Source organism: Electrona antarctica, assembly GCF_951216825.1.
Source record: "Electrona antarctica genome assembly, chromosome: 14".
Lineage (NCBI taxonomy): Eukaryota > Metazoa > Chordata > Actinopteri > Myctophiformes > Myctophidae > Electrona > Electrona antarctica.
In genome coordinates this window covers 44,971,315-44,989,908 of record NC_136795.1, presented here as the reverse complement: position 1 = coordinate 44,989,908, position 18,594 = coordinate 44,971,315, and the positions used below count along the sequence as shown (strand labels likewise).

At 44.0% G+C, this 18,594-nt stretch overlaps 2 protein-coding genes across 2 annotated transcripts; one reads left to right on the top strand and one right to left on the bottom strand.

The window, feature by feature from the left end:
* Positions 1-958: 958 nt before the first annotated feature.
* Positions 959-16,619, bottom strand: LOC306937236 (uncharacterized protein). Its single transcript, XM_079520900.1, has 10 exons — positions 16,474-16,619; positions 14,888-15,015; positions 14,495-14,596; positions 14,282-14,394; positions 13,881-13,994; positions 9,252-9,325; positions 1,956-2,083; positions 1,699-1,800; positions 1,370-1,482; positions 959-1,102 (listed from the first exon to the last, which is right to left on the bottom strand). Exons 2-10 carry the CDS (start codon positions 15,002-15,004, stop codon positions 985-987), a joined length of 981 nt encoding a protein of 326 aa, XP_079377026.1. The 5' UTR covers positions 15,005-15,015; positions 16,474-16,619; the 3' UTR covers positions 959-984.
* On the top strand, positions 6,804-9,443 carry LOC306937551 (nucleoside diphosphate kinase B-like). The gene is made up of 5 exons (XM_079521389.1): positions 6,804-6,827; positions 7,342-7,469; positions 8,200-8,301; positions 8,888-9,000; positions 9,274-9,443. Exons 2-5 carry the CDS (start codon positions 7,353-7,355, stop codon positions 9,389-9,391), a joined length of 450 nt encoding a protein of 149 aa, XP_079377515.1. The 5' UTR covers positions 6,804-6,827; positions 7,342-7,352; the 3' UTR covers positions 9,392-9,443.
* Positions 16,620-18,594: the final 1,975 nt, after the last annotated feature.

Below are 18,594 nucleotides of genomic sequence, written 5' to 3'. Positions count from 1 at the left end.
CCTGCCTAGAGCTGGCCAGCCTACTGTATCCAGTAAACATGCAGACAGACACACACAGGCATTTTCGTATCCTCTCTCAACCGGTTGAGTAGAATGATGATCATGTGTACAGTCGGAGTGAGTAGCAGCGCTAGCCGGTAGCCAGGGCAAGCTAATCAGAGGCAGCATTTCCTTCATTGCCAATGTCACTCATGATCCAGTATATGATATGACCTCAAAGCAATTTGGATGGAAGAAAAAGGTACAGTCCTAGCCTCAACTACAAAAATTACACCAAAAAGTAGTTGAACTACTACTCGTACACAAATATGAATGTTGTACCCGCAAGGTAAACTACATAGTGCAACTACAACTGCTCATGGCTACTGTGATGATGGCATTCTCTAAATGTTCCCAGCATCATCGGTTCAAACGCTTACAGGGTTGTGTATACTCTTAAAGCCAACATGTTTTTTGAAGGCTAACATCCAGAACAACACTTAACACATTAATAAAACTGAGTAAATACATAGTGTGAGCACTGCCACTGTGGCTCATTGTGTTATTACGATGTTCGCTATCAAAGTTATCCTGCTCTTGTGTCCACGACTCCAAATAATGTTTTGAAAGCTACAGTATAAACTAGTAAATGCTTTTGTTTGTCTTTCCTCTGTTGACTCAGATCTCCTTACCGTGAACATTCAAAACTGTTTGTGCATCAACCTATAGGAGGTGACAACTATTCACCACCTCTATGAAACACAAAAGTTATCCCACCTTTCCCAACCCCCAGCTTAAAGTCCCAGAGACAAGCACGGTACTCTCTCACTGTAGGAACTTTATTGACAAGTGATACAGGTTTGTGTGACTGCCAAGTGGTTTGGATTGAAAAGTGCACAGAGGAGAACAATACGAGAGGATCGGAAGACATGAGAGACGTATAGAGACAAAAAAAATGGTCCAGTTGATTTGTTGGATGTTGTTTGGTTCAGTTTGGTCTTAAATTTACTCGTAGATGAAGGCGTGTGCGGGGAGCTGGTAGGTGACAAACTCCTCGGGCTTGAACCACAGACCAACCTCGTTCTTGGCGTTCTCCGCGGTGTCACTGCCGTGGATGATGTTCCTGAGAGGAGACGAGGACCGTTATTTGAGGTAATATTAAATCCACTTAATTCTATAAACAGTTTAGATGCATCTCTAGATCTTCTATCAATCTATCTGCTGACATTGATTATCATCATGCAAAACAATGTTGTGACATCGAGATATCAACCTAATATCAATGGGAACTAGTGATTTGGATGGGAGGGGTTCGATTAGCACAGCGTTGGCGAGCCCCGTCCCGTCTATAAATCATCATCAATGAGGGTCGGTCGTCTCGGGTGCTCACCTTCCAATGTTGATGCAGAGGTCTCCACGGATGCTGCCGGGCTGAGACTTAGATGGGTCGGTCTCACCGAGCATCAACCTGCCCATCTTCACAATGTTCTGTCCCTCCCACACCTAGAGCAAGAGAGAGAGAGATAATTTGATATATTGTTGTAATTTGTTCAGTTAAAGATTGCATACTGTATCTGCATACATGTCTGTGTAACCCTTGATCAACGAGTGAATGCTTCATGAGGGGAGGCGGTACAGGAGAGGAATAAGAAGTAAGAGAGGGGTGTGGTAGAGATGAGTGAGTGATTGAGAGGATGTGAGCGTGCATGTGTTCATTACCATGGCCATGACGGGTCCAGAGGACATGTACTTGCAGAGTCCAGCGTAGAAAGGCATGGCGGCCAGGTCAAGGTAGTGCTTCTTCATGTGATCCTCAGTGGGCTGAACACGCACACGCAAACAATGAATCATTCAGTTGTATTTTGACCATTTTAATCTATAATATTTATATTACAGCGCAATAGAGGTCAGGAGAGAGGCGCCAGTTGAGCAGGCCTATACGTATTGCAGTGGACACTATCAGTGCATCACGTTACCTGGATGAATTTAGCAGCAACCAGCTTGAAGCCTTTGGCCTCAAAGCGCCTGATGATCTCACCGCACAGGCCCCTCAGGACACCGTCGGGCTTAACTGCAATGAATGTCTGCTCCATTTCTGCAGGTGCTGGGTGGAAGGAAGGGAGGGAGGGAGGGAGAGAAGAAAGAAAGTCTAAATCACAAATTGCCAGATACTCTTGCACCATCAGCCATTTAATGGCTATTTGACTGCATGCCCTTTTCGTGCACAATATGCAGTTTAATTATGTAGTTTTATCAATTTTATTCTGGACATACTAGTGGGCACATGGTTTATTATGTAGGCTACAATTTACATTATAGACTTGGCCTAAATTATCAGCAACTGCATCTGCATCATTGTGTAGTCTTCACAAGAATGCAATCGATGCTTTAGAAAGTTTCTGTGGTAAATTGTCATCATCAACAAACTAAAGAAACAAAACAATTCATAGGCTATTAGGCTAAATAGGCTATCTCAAAGCTACTGTACCTTTTCAACGGGAGTTCACAGGAACTTGTAAGGACAGCGGGAGTCAACTGCTTGCGGCGGGGATGCGATCACCGGGGACGAACAACTCCAAGGGCCCACTATTTAAACACTCCATGACACAGGGAGGGGAGGGAGGGGCCCCCGGGAGCAGTGAATGTCAAGAGTTACGGGGGGTCGGCGGTGTCTGGTTGGCACATCTCTTGGCACAGAGAGAGAGGGTGGGAGGGAATGTGTGGAAGGCACATCCATACTGTAGGCAGTGAATCTATGGGAGAAGTGAGTTTGCCTCCTGAAAGATGTATGTTTCAGGCCTGATTTGAAGAAAGCCAGTGTTTTTAACCCCTTTTGGACTGATGTCGATTAAAATAAAGGCTTCTAAATCCTAATAGTTTTCTGAAAAACCCATGTTTCTATGTCAGTTGTGCTCAACCTTTTTCATGTCAAGGACTCCCAGAATTATCTCTATTGGGCCACGGACCCCCATCTCAAAATATGTTGTTCCAGGGACCCCCCCAGAAGCAAATATTTTAGTTAAAAATGTTCACTCTGAAATATATATTCAAACATTTGCACCACATTTTCACGACTTTTCAAAAATAGCAGATCTGCTATTTTTCAAAAGTTTTAAACATTATGTTATAATTTTGCTATTGAAAAATAGCAGATCTACAAGCTCATAGCGCGCCGCTCGGCGGCGCGCTATGAGCTTGTAGGTCTGCTATTTTTGAAAAATCGTGAAAATATTTATTTCAGAAAACTGGAGGATTTAGAAGATTTTTTTTAAATTTCCCCCACTTTGGTGGCAGTGCAGTAGAACGTTTGTTTACCCGTTCTGTTCTATAGGTGGGTGGTACCAGATCTCCCCCTTGGTGAGGTAGTTAGTCAGGTTTATTAGGATCCCCATTAGATTTCGCCATGACAAAAGCTAGACAAACATTTGAACAAAAAAACATGAATTACATCAACTTTCCAATCACTATTATGCAACACATGTAGTATTCTACAATTAAAACTAAACCAGTATGACTTACAACACATTCAACGTGGTGCCTGTGGAGATTAGTACAGGCAGAGTTTTGTTTGTATTAGTTATGTAAATAAGGCAATGAGTTCCGTCCTATTAGCTCTACAGATAATAGAATATTTGGTTGAGGGTGTTACCAGATCACCTGAACTGGCTTGTCTACTCCAGGGGTTCTCAACCCGTGGGTCGCGACCTCTCGGGGGGGTCGCCAAATTATTTTGGGGGGGGTCCCCAAATTATTAAAAAAGCTGAGTTTACATAGTACACATAGAGTACATGCATAAACTTTCCTTAATGATTATATCTGGTTTCAGTATTTATTTATGATATATATTTTCTCTATTAAGGTTATTTTTGCAGTTTGTATTGGTGGTGGGGGGAGGGGGGCGGGGCATAAACGTTGAGAACCCCTGGTCTACTCAGTGGTTCTGTTCATCTCTTATGTATCCTACAGTACCTGGTCAAAGACATACTGGGGTTTATTGATCATAGCGCGCCACTCGGTGCCGCGCTATGAGCTTGTAGATCTGCTTCAAATGTTCAGCCCTTTTTAAACCATTTTGACCTGAGATCAGATTCTAATAATGTCTTCTACATCCTGACAGTTTTCTGAAAAAGCTATGTTTCTATGTCAGTCGTTCTTCGATTTTTAAAAAATAGCAGACCTACAAGCTCATAGCGCGCCACTCGGTGGCGCGCTATGAGCTTGTAGATCTGCTATTTTTCAATAGCTAAAGCATAACATAATGCTAACACCAAAAGGGGTTCCCTCCCAACATGGGTTAAAGCTTACTGTACACCACTGTATACTGCCCACTGCAGCTACAGTAAAGGTAAATATAATAAGTTGAGGGTGGCAGCCATATAACGATGCTCTCAGTCAGAATCCTGCTGAGGCTGCCGAGGTGGACAAGTGCCAGTCATCTGTTTTGTAAACAGTGGTGTTCCTCCTACTCTGGATGCTGTTCTCAGGAATCTAATGTACAGTTTTATGATGAGGTTGAATGACAAAAAAAATAAAAAAATCATAATGACTACTTTGGCCCCATGCCCAAGAAGAGCAGCATCAGGTACTCCTCCTGCTTCTGGAAACACTGGAGAGAGTGTCTGTATGTTTTTTTTTTTTGATTTTTGTGTTTTTTGTTGCTGTTGTTTTTTTAATTGTCCCCTGTATTGTTGATTGTTATGGACCATGTAGTCTGAAATAAAGATCGATTGAATAGCTAAAGTATAACAAAATCCTTAAAGGTATATTCAGTGATTTCACTTAATTCAAATATCACTTATTTTTTCTTATTTTTTGGATAATCCTCCCTACTATAAAGTGTGCTGACCATATAAGGAGTTCCTCCCTATCCCCAGTGAGCCCCTGGGGTAAAAAAAACCCTAGTTTCGGTTTGGGCTTTGGGTGGCAAAGCCTTCATCCAATCAGGATGAGAGGGGCCTTCCTCCAATCATGATCGAGTGGGGCGGGCCTTGGTGCACATGCTGTTGGTCTGTTGTACTTCCCCCACTGTAGAGCGTGTGCATGTGCACATCTTGTTACCGGGTGGACCGGGTATTTTTCCAAATCACCCAAATCACTGAATGCTCCTTTAAAACCCGTCCTGAATGGGTTAACATCCGGGTGGGTGAGGTACAGCAGTTCCAACCAGCCGTCCATCTCCCTGACCACATTGGCCAGCTCTGACTCTGGGGGGTCCTTCCCGAGGCGTTCCCAGATATAATCCCTCCAACGGGTCCTCCCGGTCTGCCCCCGTGGCCTCTTTCCAGCTGGATGTGCCTGGGGAAACCTCCCTGTCCCCTGGGGAGGCGAGCCCCAAACCACCTCCACTCCGCTCCGTTCTGTGCAAAGGAACAGTATGCTCCACTCGGTCTCTCACAGATGACCAAGCTAGGGACATGGCCTGCCTGCCAGCAGGCAGGCAGGCCATGTCCCTAGCTTGGTCATCTGTGAGAGATAATTAATGATATTGTCGGGCAGAAACCCCATATCTCCATATTCTAACTTTATTATTTCTTTATTTTTTTTGGGTTGTAAAATAGTGGCCTACTACAGCGTCACACAAAAGCATGAAAAGTAGCAGATCCACAGGTTTTGAGCTTGTAGTTCTGCTGCCTTTGCTATTTTTTCTGAACAGTGTTGGACATGCGAGGTCGACAGATGATATAATGTATGAACAGACACACACACACACACACACACACACACACACACACAGAGTACACATGCACAGAGTACACATGCACGTGTGCACACAAACCTGCATGCACGCACACAAAATAATATTCGCGTGCTGAATTAGTTGGCAGACATGCATTAGACACATGCTCACATGTCAGAATCGCAATGCACAATCACATGTACACCTATAGACATAAATAGATCTGAATGTAATGGGACAGTTATATTCAGCCGGTGTACATTGCATTGTACCATTTATAAGTTAAACTATGCTGTGTATCATGATTGTTCAACATAAATATAAATACACTATCAACCATATTTTCTGTTCCATTTTGGTTGAAGCGACATGAAATATATTACATGTCATACATACCAACTGAGAAACATATGTGTGACTCTGACTATCTATTTAGAACTAGTATAATCGTTGCTGTCGGGAGGAAACCTCATAACTAAATTTTTGAGGCTTTAGATTTTTTGGCATAAATCAGTGCTATTGAACACCCTTTACGTCTGTGTGTTGTTTCGAAAATATTGAACCAATGGAAAGTAGTAAAAAGTGCTTGGGACAAAACCTCTTAACTCCATTGGACCCTCAACATGTCTGCTAAAGCAACTAACTCCACCACCTCTCCCCCTCTCATGGAAGTAATTGACAATATATAAAGTTACAACGCCAACTTTGATGAGGCAGTATTGCTTATATAAGGTTTTCGTAATTTCCTGAAAAATGTATATTTTTCATTTCCTGAAAAATTAACATTTTGGAGTTATGAGGTTTCCTCCCGACAGCAGAGATATCCTTACAGTATACAGTCTCTAATGGCACTAGTGGACTGTATGTTATCCTATTCCCTGTACTCTGTACACACTAATGAACTATAAAATTGATGAATCAACGAAAGGAAATATTATACCTCTCTCTCTCTGTCTCTGTGCCAAGACATGTGCCAACCAGACACCGCCGACCCCCCGTAACTCTTGACATTCACTCCTCCCGCGGCTCCCGGGGGCCCCTCCCCTCCCTGTGTCATGGAGTGTTTAAATAGTGGGCCCTTGGAGTTGTTCGTTCCCGGTGATCACATCCCCAACCGCGAGCAGTTGACTCCCGCTGTCCTTCCAAGTTCCTGTGAACTCCCGTTGAAAAGGTACCGTAGCTTTGAGGCTGGCATGAAGTTTGTTGATGATGATAATTTACCGCATACAGTTGCTGATAACATAGGCCACACAAATGTAAATTGTAGCCTACACACATAACAAACCATGTGCCCACTAGAATGAGTGTGATGTGTTATGTACACAGCAATATTGAGGGTATGCGCATGCTTAAAGTGAATGGCACATTGAGTGGCAAATCGAGTGGCAAAGCAACAGGCAAAGTGAGTTTAACATTGTTTAATGCAAATCAGATAGGACTTTTCTGTTTGGATGCATGGGCTGTCAAGGCCAGAAAGTAGTTTTTTGCCACTTAGTATGCATTCCTGCGTAACTTCCGAGTTTGATGATGATGTCACGCGCATACTCTCTATTGATAGACTACTTCTGTACATGCGTGAAAAGGGCATGCGGTCAAATAGCCCTTAAATGGCTGATATTGCAAGAGTATTTGACAATTTGTGATTCTTTCTTTCTTTCTTTCTTTCTTTCTTTCTTTCCACCCAGCACCTGCAGAAATGGAGCAGACGTTCATTGCAGTTAAGCCTGACGGTGTCCTGAGGGGCCTGTGCGGTGAGATCATCAGGCGCTTTGAGGCCAAAGGCTTCAAGTTGGTTGCTGCTAAATTCATCCAGGTAACTCTACTCTCAACTCTAATACGTAGGCCTGCTCAACTAGCCCTCTCAACCACATTGTACATTGTATAATAGATTAAAAACCCTCTTGTGGCCAAGCCTAATTAACAGTGGATTGATTCTTCAGCCAGCATTTTTCAAATGTTTAATTTGTCTTTTTAATGCCAATAGAAAAATCCGCGATATACACACTATATCTCATTCTGACGGGGCAAGACCATAGTATTGGGACAATCAGTCCTGATGGTGGCGGTAACGTCACCATTTTGCCGATTCTGACCAAAAGGAGCGAGTGAACGATGACCACATCCGGTTAGGATCAAAATATCCGGCAGTAGCTTTGCTAGTGTGCCACAATGAAAGATGTCCGGAATGCTAAGCTATCATCGTAATTTTCATAACTAAGTCAAATTAAGCTCTAATCAAGCCCAAAACATCGCATTTTACGCAGCGATGCATGCGCGATCACGCGCGTGCGCGATCGACCGTGCACACGCGGATTTTCGGCCGGTTTTAGGAAGATTACATCGGCCGTTAGCCAAATTAGCTAAAAAATGCTAAATTTTGCGACAATAAGCTCCCGATTATTGGGAATCAATCGATTACGTCAATTACGTCAGTGGCCATAAGGGATTTATTGATTTCATTACGTCAATTACGTCACTGGCCATAAACCAGTTAAGATGATCAAAATACGACTGAATGATTCATTGTGTGCGTGTGTGTTCAGCCCACTGAGGATCACATGAAGAAGCACTACCTTGACCTGGCCGCCATGCCTTTCTACGCTGGACTCTGCAAGTACATGTCCTCTGGACCCATCCTGGCCATGGTAATGAACACATGCACACTCACACGCATCCTCTCAAACACAATCGCTCTGACACCCACACACACATGCAGTGCTTTTGTACTACATGCTCGACTCAACGATTGCAATTATCGTTTCCTTTTTTTCGATTAATTGAATGATCAAAAAGCATGTTTGTAAACTTTGCATAAAAGAATATATCAATGATCGACTAAATCATTTATCGTCTTATTAGACACAAATACTTAATCGTACAAGTGTAACACAACAAAAGTGAACATGTATACGTTTACCACACGTCACGTTGCGAATCGCTGCATTCGAGTCAAGTCGAGGCAGTACCACGTAGTGGAAAAGTGTCCTTTTACTATCTCTGACACACACTACTGTCATTGATCTGCTCATGTAGCCTGTTCTATCTCTACTCACACCTCTCACTCCCGCCTTCTCTCGTTGGCTTGATCGAGGATTACACAGACATGTATGCAGATACAGTATGCGATCATTAACAAATTACAACAATGTATTCATCTCTGTGTCTTTGTGTGTGTGTGTGTGTGTGTGTGTGTGTGTGTGTGTGTGTGTCTCTCTCGCTCTCTCTCTCTAGGTGTGGGAGGGACAGAACATTGTGAAGATGGGCAGGTTGATCCTCGGTGAGACCGACCCAGCTATGTCTCAGCCCGGCAGCATCCGTGGAGACCTCTGCATCACCATTGGCAGGTGAGCACCCGAGAAAAGCAAAGCAAAAACAATCATAGATGATCATTGATAGACAGGGCTGGCCAACGCTATGCTAATCGGACGCCTCCCATCCAAATGACTAGTTCCCATTGATGGCCTGTTAGGTTGATATCTGCGTCATAACATTGTTTGCATAATTATAATCATTGTCAATGGATTGATTGATGGAATATATATTGGTATATACTATACTGTTTATAGAATTAAGTGTGTTCAGTATTTCGTCTAACAACGGTCCTCGTCTCCTCTCAGGAACATCATCCACGGCAGTGACACTGCGGAGAACGCCAAGAACGAGGTCGGTCTGTGGTTCAAGCCCGAGGAGTTTGTCACCTACCAGCTCCCCGCACACGCCTTCATCTACGAGTAAATTAAAACTGAACCAAACAACACCCGCCATCTCAACTGGACCATTTTTTATACTCTACAAAGTCTACATCTCTCATGTCTTCCGATCCTCTCATTTTGTTGTTCTCCTCTGTGCACTTTTCTATCCAAACCACTTGGCAGTCACAAACCTGTATCACTTGTCAATAAAGTTCCTACAGTGAGAGAGTACCATGCTTGTCTCTGACTTTCTGCTGGGGTGTTTGGGATAACTGTTGTCGTTCATACTTGCACATTTTTTTATGGATTTTGTTTTGCTGCCATTCAGATCGACTTGAAAGAGAGTAGTTGTCACCTCCTAAATTGATGGACCTGCTGGCTCTTGTGCAAAAAGCAACATCTTTGGAGGAAAGGGCACATGTCTGTTCATGATATAGTTTGTACTATCTACAGTACTAGTTATACTGTAAAGGCCTGTTCATACTGCAGTTTTAGGTGATAAGGTGACCAACATGGCGTCACGCCGCGGTGATAAGCGACTCACAGCTCACCTCAACACATCTCTCTGTTTTACTAACCTTATCACCTAAAACGGGAGTATGAATAGGCCTTAAAAGCCTTCAAAACATGCTTTGAAGACAAGAGCAGGACAGCCTTAACCTGACTCCGCCAGATGGGGCAGCAGAGAGTACACTGGGTTCCCCCCTCCTGTTCCCATCTGGGAACTCTCAGGCAGACTTGATGCTCCGGCCACCAAACGGCCTGGCCAATCAGCGGCAGCTAGAGGCGGGATCAAGGCATACACAGTGCTGCCTTGAAACCAGTGATCTTCAGAACATACTTTGAGTGTTGTTCTGGATGTTGGCCTTCAAGCAAGAAATTATTTTAACAAATCAAATATGCCACAGGCTTCTCTGCCTTTTCTATACAGCATGTGACCACATGTTGTATGTAGAGGAATTAATGTTGACAGAAATGTACAGTACAAGATGTGTAGTAGTAGTTCAGTGAAAGTAAAGTAAAGCAATCGAGCACAAGTTAGATTATGTCATATACCCTGAAGAAGGCAGTTGTACCTGCCGAAACGTTGGTTCCTACTCTGCATCCTGATAAATAACCGGCACTTTGGCTATCAGTGTGTGCAGCCACTCTTTTGTCTTTTTAAGACTTAATTTGGGCGGGAACCCCTTTTGGTGTTAGCATTATGTTATGCTTTAGCTATTGAAAAATAGCAGATCTACAAGCTCATAGAGCTTGTAGGTCTGCCATTTTAGAAAAATCGTGAAAATATTTATTTCAGAAAACTGGAGGATTTAGAAGATGTTTTTTTAATTTCGAGGTCAGGCCTAAATGGGTTAACTCTTTAGATGTTTCTGCCGTGAGCTGGCACCACTACTAAGACTGGTGTGCGTTTAGCATCCTCCTGCACAGATTATGTCAAGTTGGCATGAAGTTTATATTATTTACTTACTCTAAACGAACTCTTTGAGGGACCGAAAATAGTGGCACTATTCCCCACAAGATTAGCACAGACCTCATTCTCCCCACTTGGCAATGACGTGATTTTCCCTAGAAATGCTCCAAACTCCTGTGTGGAGTTTACATGTTCTCCCCGTGTCTCCTAGGGTAGGTACCCTCACAAAAACATGCAGTAATCCTGGTCTCTAAAACTACCTCCCCCTGGCCAGCCGGGGCGCCTGATGGAGGGGAAAGGAACTGGTCGGAATAACGTGTTCCTTCCACGCGCTACGTCCGGCCAGGGAAATTCCCCCCTGTCAGGTGAAAAGAAGCAGCTTGGACTCCTCATGCATAGAAGGAGGCATGAGGTCAGTCCGCTGCCCCCCCAGGTTGGCAGAGGAAGTGTAGCGCCCAGGATTACATTAGATAATTGGCACTGGGTGAAAAAACTGGGTTGCAAAATCGTGGGATAAAAATTAAAAAAATTTAATTTAGAAATGCTCCAAACGGCCTGTTTTGCTAACACAGGATGGTGTGAACACAAACCCAGACCTAATGAAAAATGCAACAATTTGCTTCTGGATCCGACCAGAGCTTTTTGGAGGACTTCAGGTGAGAAAGACAACCGAGTGTTACGCCAAATGTGGTGACCCATCAATTTACAATTTACAATTTAGGCATTTAGCAGACGCTCTTAATCCAGAGCGATTTACATTAGGCAAGAACAAAAAGCATGGGAATACATCACATATGTAAAATGCATTTATCGCGAAACATGCGTAAGCTAAGAACGTGACTAGAACATATCTATATAATGACACTATACATATAAACTATAACTAGAACATATCTATATAATGACACTATACATATAAACTATACATATATGCTATACTATGCTGTACATATATACTATGAAGTGCTATGACTACATACAATGCACTTATTGTGCTGTCGATTTCTGTTCCGTCCGCTGGCTGCAGGTGTTTTCCTGTGGATGAGGGTTCCAGCATTGAAGGGGCACCTATTTCACTGTAACACCGCTATGCTGGTGGATGGAGGAGGCGAGGATGCACACACTTGAGTACTGGAAATTGGCTGGTGCAGCCTTTCAATCTGTCCTCGACTCCTCCCCTAAGGACCTTGAGGACTCAGTGAAAGGTGTTCAGTCTCTCCTTATCAGGAAGTGTATAAGCTTGAACCAATGAGTTTGTGAACACCTAGAGAAGGTCTGAGTCATATCTTATAGTGTTGACAACACAGTACAGTATAGTTTGGTGTTTTTGGTGACAGTAGGCCTATAGAGAGTTGCAGTCCCGCCCCCTTTCATGACGACGCCAGGCCCAGGAAATAATTCCCAATGCATTTTCCCCATAGACATTTCAAAAAGTATTTATTTAAAGACCTTTTAAGCGTCGTACGAAGCCAAATCGAGTCGTGACAAATCATGACAACAAACAATATTTTGGACCAAACAAATAATTACAAAGAAGAAAAAAAAAAAAAAAAAGTGTAACCTGCCGTTTTTTTCTTCTAATTATTTGTTCGGCCCAAAACATTGTGTTTATTTGTCATGATTTGTCACGACAAGAGTTGGCTTTGGCCGCGGCGTAAACGTCTTTAAATAAATACTTTTTGAAAAGTCTATGAGGAAAATGAACGGGGAATTCTTTTCCGGGTCTCTCGAGGGGGCGGGACTGCGACGCTCTATAGTACAATGTTTTAGTATGACTCCTTAAACTGTCCATTCTGAGGTTTAATTGCAAGCATATATTCTTTGATGCACTCTGTGTGGATCAGACATCATCAACATCATGTCCATCATCGAGGACACCATTAATATATTGGTTGTTTGTAAAGCAGGTTCACAATCTTGAGCTGAAACTTCGTGAGAGCATCTGATCATTTCCATCAAGGGTGAGTACAGTATTTTGAATCTAGTCTTGTCTTGCGTTTCTCTCATCTCTCTCTGCACTTTGTTTTCCTGTCTTTCGTCACTGACTTGTGAAATAAACCATTAAAAATAAGCCTTAAAGGTATATTCAGTGATTTGACTTAATTCAAATATCACTTATTTTTTCTTTTTTTCTGGATAATCCTCCCTACTATAGAATGTGCTGACCATATAAGGAAATCCTCCCTGTCCCCAGTGAGCCCCTGGGGTCAAAAAAACCCTAGTTTCAGTTTTGGTGGCGGGTGGCAAAACCTTCATCCAATCAGGATGAGAGGGGCCTTCTTCTAATCATGATCGAGTGGGGGCGGGCCTTGGTGCACATGCTGTTGGCCTGTTGCACTTCCCCCCACTGTAGAGCGTGCATGTGCACATTTTGTTACCGGGGCGGACTGGGTGGTTTTCCAAAACACCCAAATCACTGAATGCTCCTTTAAAGCGGCACTATGTAAAATAATAATAATAATAATAATAATAATGTTGTTTGTATGGTAGTAAAGTATACTGTATGTTAACACAATATAACTTGTACAACTGGGGTGGTTGTGTTTTGTCTCCGTGCTCTTCTATTGAGACATTTAGGTTGTGTCAAAGGTCACGTCTCACCTATAGACACAGGATCTGACACCAATTCTCAAGGTTCGATTTATCCCCTGAGCAAGCAGGCAGATCCAGGGTAGAAGGAGAAAGTTATACATAGTGCAGCTTTAAAATAAAATAAAATAAAATAAAATAAAATAAAATAAAATAAAATAAAATAAAATAAAATAAAATAAAATAAAGATTTCAACAAATTAAACATTCACACTGTCATTGTGTCATCCATCTAGGAGCTTAATGTATTGTTGTTCTATGGCTGCCAAACCTAATTCTATAAATGTATTAAACATCAAAGGCTTAATTCCCACCTTTTCCCAAACCCCAGCAGGAAGTCACAAACAGCATGGTACTCTCTCACCGTAGAGGAACTTTATTGACAAAGTGATGATGCATGTTTGTGGTTTTGGGTTGAAAAGTGTACAGAGAACAAAATGAGAGGGTCAAAAGACACGAGAGATGAAGAGTATATAAAAAAAATTGTCAGGATGGTTCGGCAGGCGGCAATAAGTCGGTTTTAATTTACTCGTTGATAAAGGCATGGGCGGGGAGCTGGTAGGTGACAAACTCCTCGGGCTTGAACCACAGACCGACCTCGTTCTTGGCGTTCTCCGCGGTGTCACTGCCGTGGATGATGTTCCTGAGAGGAGACGAGGACCGTTGTTAGACGAAATACAAAACAAAACACTAAACAAATAAACGATTTGACCTACCTTGGCTCATCTACCAATAGCTCTTCTACCTACTACCTAATACTATGTGAATATGGGAGATAGCTTTGGCTATATGATGAATTGAAAATGGAGGACCCTTAGTGCTTTTCCTGATGTTATATCCTCAGATTTTGTATTGACCTGTACTGTCGTTGCACTGTATACCCATTCTACAAACTGTTAATAATGACTGTCGGTCTTCTCGGGTGCTCACCTGCCAATGTTGACGCAGAGGTCTCCACGGATGCTGCCGGGCTGAGACTTAGATGGGTCGGTCTCACCGAGCAACAGTCTACCCTGCGCCACAATGTTCATTCCCTCCCACACCTAGAGAGAGAGCGAGTGTTGACTGTAGAGTAAATTTTAGTGTGTGTGTGTGTGTGTGTGTGTGTGTGTGTGTGTCTGTGTGTGTGTGTGTGTTAATTACCATTGCCATGATAGGTCCAGAGGACATGTACGTGCAGAGTCCGGCGTAGAAAGGCATGGCGGCCAGGTCAAGGTAGTGCTTCTTCATGTGATCCTCAGTGGGCTGAACACACACACACACACACACACACACGCACATGCACACGCACACGCACATAGACACGGACACGCACACACACAAACTTTAAGTCAGACAGAGATTACTGACTCAGTGTTATAGTGTATATAAAGTGCATTTTAATTCAATCCATCAAAATCTTTATTCAGAGACACATGATCCCGGAGCCACATTTTGACTGTTAACCCTACTCCAACTCTAAAACACTGTACTACTAACATGAGTGAAAAGCTTAGCAAAACGACCTGACAGACACATTATACATGACAGTTATACCTGGATGAATTTAGCAGCAACCAGCCTGAAGCCTTTGGCCTCAAAGCGCTTGATGATCTCACCGCACAGGCCCCTCATCACGCCATCAGGCTTAACTGCAATGAATGTCTGCTCCATTTCTGCAGGTGCTACAAATAAACCAGAATGAATGTATGTATGGACGAACGAATGAACTGTAAATCACAAATTGCTAGCTTAACCCATTTTGGGCGGGAACCCCTTTTGGTGTTAGCATTATGTTATGCTTTAGCTATTGAAAAATAGCAGATTTACAAGCTCATAGCGCGCCACCGAGTGGCGCGCTACAAGCTTGTAGGTCTGCTATTTTTGAAAAATCAAAGAACGACTGACATAGAAACAGCTTTTTCAGAAATCTGTCAGGATGTAGAAGACATTTTTAGAATCTGATCTCAGGCCAACATGGGTTAATGCACTCTCTTGCAACGTCATGCCATTCGAGGGCTATATTTGTGTGCGTATACCCTTTTCACACGTTTGTCGTTGCATGTCGGGTGGAAACCGGGTGTCCGAAACGGTTCCCTTTTCAGGATTCAAATTCAAAAGCGCCGTAGCAAAAATAGCAGATCTACAAGCTTTTGTAGATCTGCAAAGAATATGAATCTGAAAGAATATATATTCAAAGAGTTGTGCCGCATTTGTACGATTTTTCAAAAATAGCAGACCTACAAGCTTGTAGATCTGCTATTTTTCAATAGCTAAAGTGTAACATAATGCTTAGTTAAAAACCAAAAGGGGTTCCCGCTCAGAATGGGATAAAGTACGGTACAGAATTCATTCCATACGTTGATCTGACCCCCCCCCCCCATGCCAAAGCGCCAGCGCTCGCCCAGCAGTCTGCCGTCACCCAGGCGGATGCGTGCACGCGCTCCTCGCCCCCCAGGGCGTTTTACTGGTTATGTAGTCTACGATTTATATTGTAGACTTGGCCCTAGACTATGTTATCAGCAACTGCATCTACATTCGTGTGTGTACTAGAGGTTACATATGGGAAGACAAAATAGACATTTTTAAAAGGTTTCTGTGGTCAATTATTTGTTATCAGCAAAGTAAACAATTCATGTTCATTCATCTTAACGCTGCACTTTCCTCTGTAACTTTCCTCTTTTACCCTGGATTTGAACTCACGGCCAAGCTACACCAGGCTTTTCTCTCACAAAACGCGCACGTTTACCCCCGCGCGTGCGTTTAATTTAGGTCCAGTCCTATTTAAAAAACGCACACGCGGGTCCGCGTGTTTAAGGTAAACGCGCGAGAAAAGCCTGGTGTAGCTTGGCCGTGAGTTCAAATCCATTCTGTGCAAGTGCTGACATTTTTTACCATTGAGCTAATTGAGCCTGCCTGCTTGCCATGGGGACAAATTCAATCTTGACCTTCAGGTCAAAATTCATGTCAGATCCTGTGTCTATAGGTGAGACATGATGACCTTTGACGCGATCTAAATGTCTCAATAGAAGACCAGGGAGACAACACCCCAATTATATAAGTTATTATACTCATTGTATTCATAAAATGTCAGTCCAATGTGTATAGTAGTGCCAGTCATGCCAGCCTCAAAGCTACTGTACCTTTTCAACGGGAGTTCACGGGAACTTGCAAAGGTTGGACAACTGCTCACGGCAAAGGATGCGATCACCGGGGACGAACGACTCCAAGGGCCCACTATTTAAACACTCCATGACACAGGGAGGGGAGGGGCTCTGGGAGGAGTCACTATCAAAGAGCGAACGCATTTGGAGACGATCAACGTTGATTTACGACGGTCACTCAAGACATATCAAGGCTTACTTGATATGAAAGGCACAATGCAATGAAGTGAATGTCAAGAGGTGCGTGCGTGCGTGCGTGCGTGCGTGCGTGCGCGTGCGCGTGCTTGAGCGTGCACACTGATTCATGAAATGTCTTATCAGTCCTGCGTTTGACCGTCCACTGCCCTCTCTCTTCCAAGCCGCCGGCTCCCTGGTTATCTGAAACCCTCACAGCTGAGCGAACGCGCGTACCTCTCATGGGGGCAGCTGGCAGGAAGTGGCGCAATGAGCCCGGATGACCTCTCCTACTTTCACTCACTCCTTTCTGCCGTCTCCCTCTCACTATCCACTGCAACGCCCTCTTTCTACCACGCTACGATTCATTCCTATATGCCTCTATAGGCTCTAACCCAAGGAAGCTTTTTGCTCACTTTCACCTCTCTCCTTAAACCACCTCCTCCCACCCGTCCTCTCAGCTGACTCTTTTGTCAAATGCTTTGAGAAGCAGCTTATCTTCCCATCTTCCCACTCATCAAGTTTCTCACCCAATGAGGCTTGCCATTGCCTTCTCTCCAGATGAAGCCCGGAAACTAGTGACCTCCACTAGACCAACCACCTGTCCTCTTGACCCCATCCCTTCCCCAACCAGACCATTGCACCTGATCTGCTCCCCTTCGTTACCTCCATCGTCAACACATCTGTAACTTCAGACTCTGTCCCATCTATACCTTCTAGTCAGCCAGCGTAACGCCGCTCCTCAAGAAACCAACTCTTGACTCCTCAGACCGGTATCACTATACTTTCCTTTCTTTCCAAAACTCTTCAACGTGCATCTCTCTAAACAGCTTTCTCTCCATCTCTCACAGAACAAGCTGCTGGATCTCAACCCATTCAGTCACAGAAGCACTACATGCTGCCCGGGCTGCCTCCCATTCATCTAGATGTACCTCTCAGCAGCATTGACACAGTGAACAACCAGCCGCTCCCTCCTGGACCCCCTAGCTGATCTATAGGCATCACTGGAACGGCACTAAAGTGGTTGTCCTCAACTCCTCATACCTGACTGACCGGACCTACCAGGTTTCTTGGAAAGGTTTGCTTTCATTCCCCCACCCTCCTAAACCGGGGTTCACTGGGGATCTGTACTTGACTCCCTCGCGATTGGGAGGACAGGCTTCAATCCTCGGCCAGGCCGAAGACTATAACGTTTTGACTATGCCTTGCTGCTTGGTACTCAGAGTACAACCTGCAACCTACCAGCATGGCTAGCATCATGGCTGGGGGGATGCACTTGTACATCAAGCTGCCTCACACCACAGAAACAGGGGATAGTGCCCTATGGCCCACATGGCTCAGGAACTTTTGGTTCTCAAGACTACTTGCTTAACTTAAGGCTACTTGCTTAACTTATAAAAGGTATATTACAACAGCTGAATATAACCCTACTTTTCCATAAAATTTATGCTGCCCGGGCTGCCTCCCATTTATTTGAAGTGCGCGTGCGTTAGGGCATTAAGCAACTAGTACATCCACTAGTCTTTTTTTTCTCTCGATTTTGTAGGCCTCAAGATCAGGTAGATTATAGTTATAGTCACCAATGTACACAGTTTTTAAATGTACATTAGGTGGTTAAACAACTAGTCAACTAGTCGACTAGTAAACTAGGCAACTAGTCAACTAGTAAAAATGACTAGAAGTGAATGCCCTAGCGTGCGTGCGTGCGTGCGTGCGTGCGTGCGTGCGTGCGTGCGTGCGTGCCTGCCTGCCTGCCTGCCTGCCTGCCTGCGTGCGTGCGTGCGTGCCTCCCTGCGTGCGTGCCTGCGTGCGTGCGTGGGTGCGTGCGTGCGTGCCTGCGTGCGTGCGTGCCTGATATCAGGGGTCAGAATGTGATGCATGCGCTCTCTGCTGCATGCAGTCACACTGCTTCCATTATCTGGATGG

What these genes read in the sequence shown, in the direction of transcription:
- LOC306937551 (XM_079521389.1), top strand. Translation starts at nt 7,353, where the DNA reads ATGGAGCAGACGTTCATTGCAGTTAAGCCTGACGGTGTCCTGAGGGGC. An exon ending in TTGCTGCTAAATTCATCCAG is followed by an intron (nt 7,470 to 8,199) that starts GTAACTCTACTC and finishes GTGTGTGTTCAG; the next exon opens with CCCACTGAGGATCACATGAA. An exon ending in CTGGACCCATCCTGGCCATG is followed by an intron (nt 8,302 to 8,887) that starts GTAATGAACACA and finishes CTCTCTCTCTAG; the next exon opens with GTGTGGGAGGGACAGAACAT.
- LOC306937236 (XM_079520900.1), bottom strand. Translation starts at nt 15,004, where the DNA reads ATGGAGCAGACATTCATTGCAGTTAAGCCTGATGGCGTGATGAGGGGC. An exon ending in TTGCTGCTAAATTCATCCAG is followed by an intron (nt 14,597 to 14,887) that starts GTATAACTGTCA and finishes GTGTGTGTTCAG; the next exon opens with CCCACTGAGGATCACATGAA. An exon ending in GCCCATGCCTTTATCAACGA is followed by an intron (nt 9,326 to 13,880) that starts GTAAATTAAAAC and finishes CTTGAACCACAG; the next exon opens with ACCGACCTCGTTCTTGGCGT.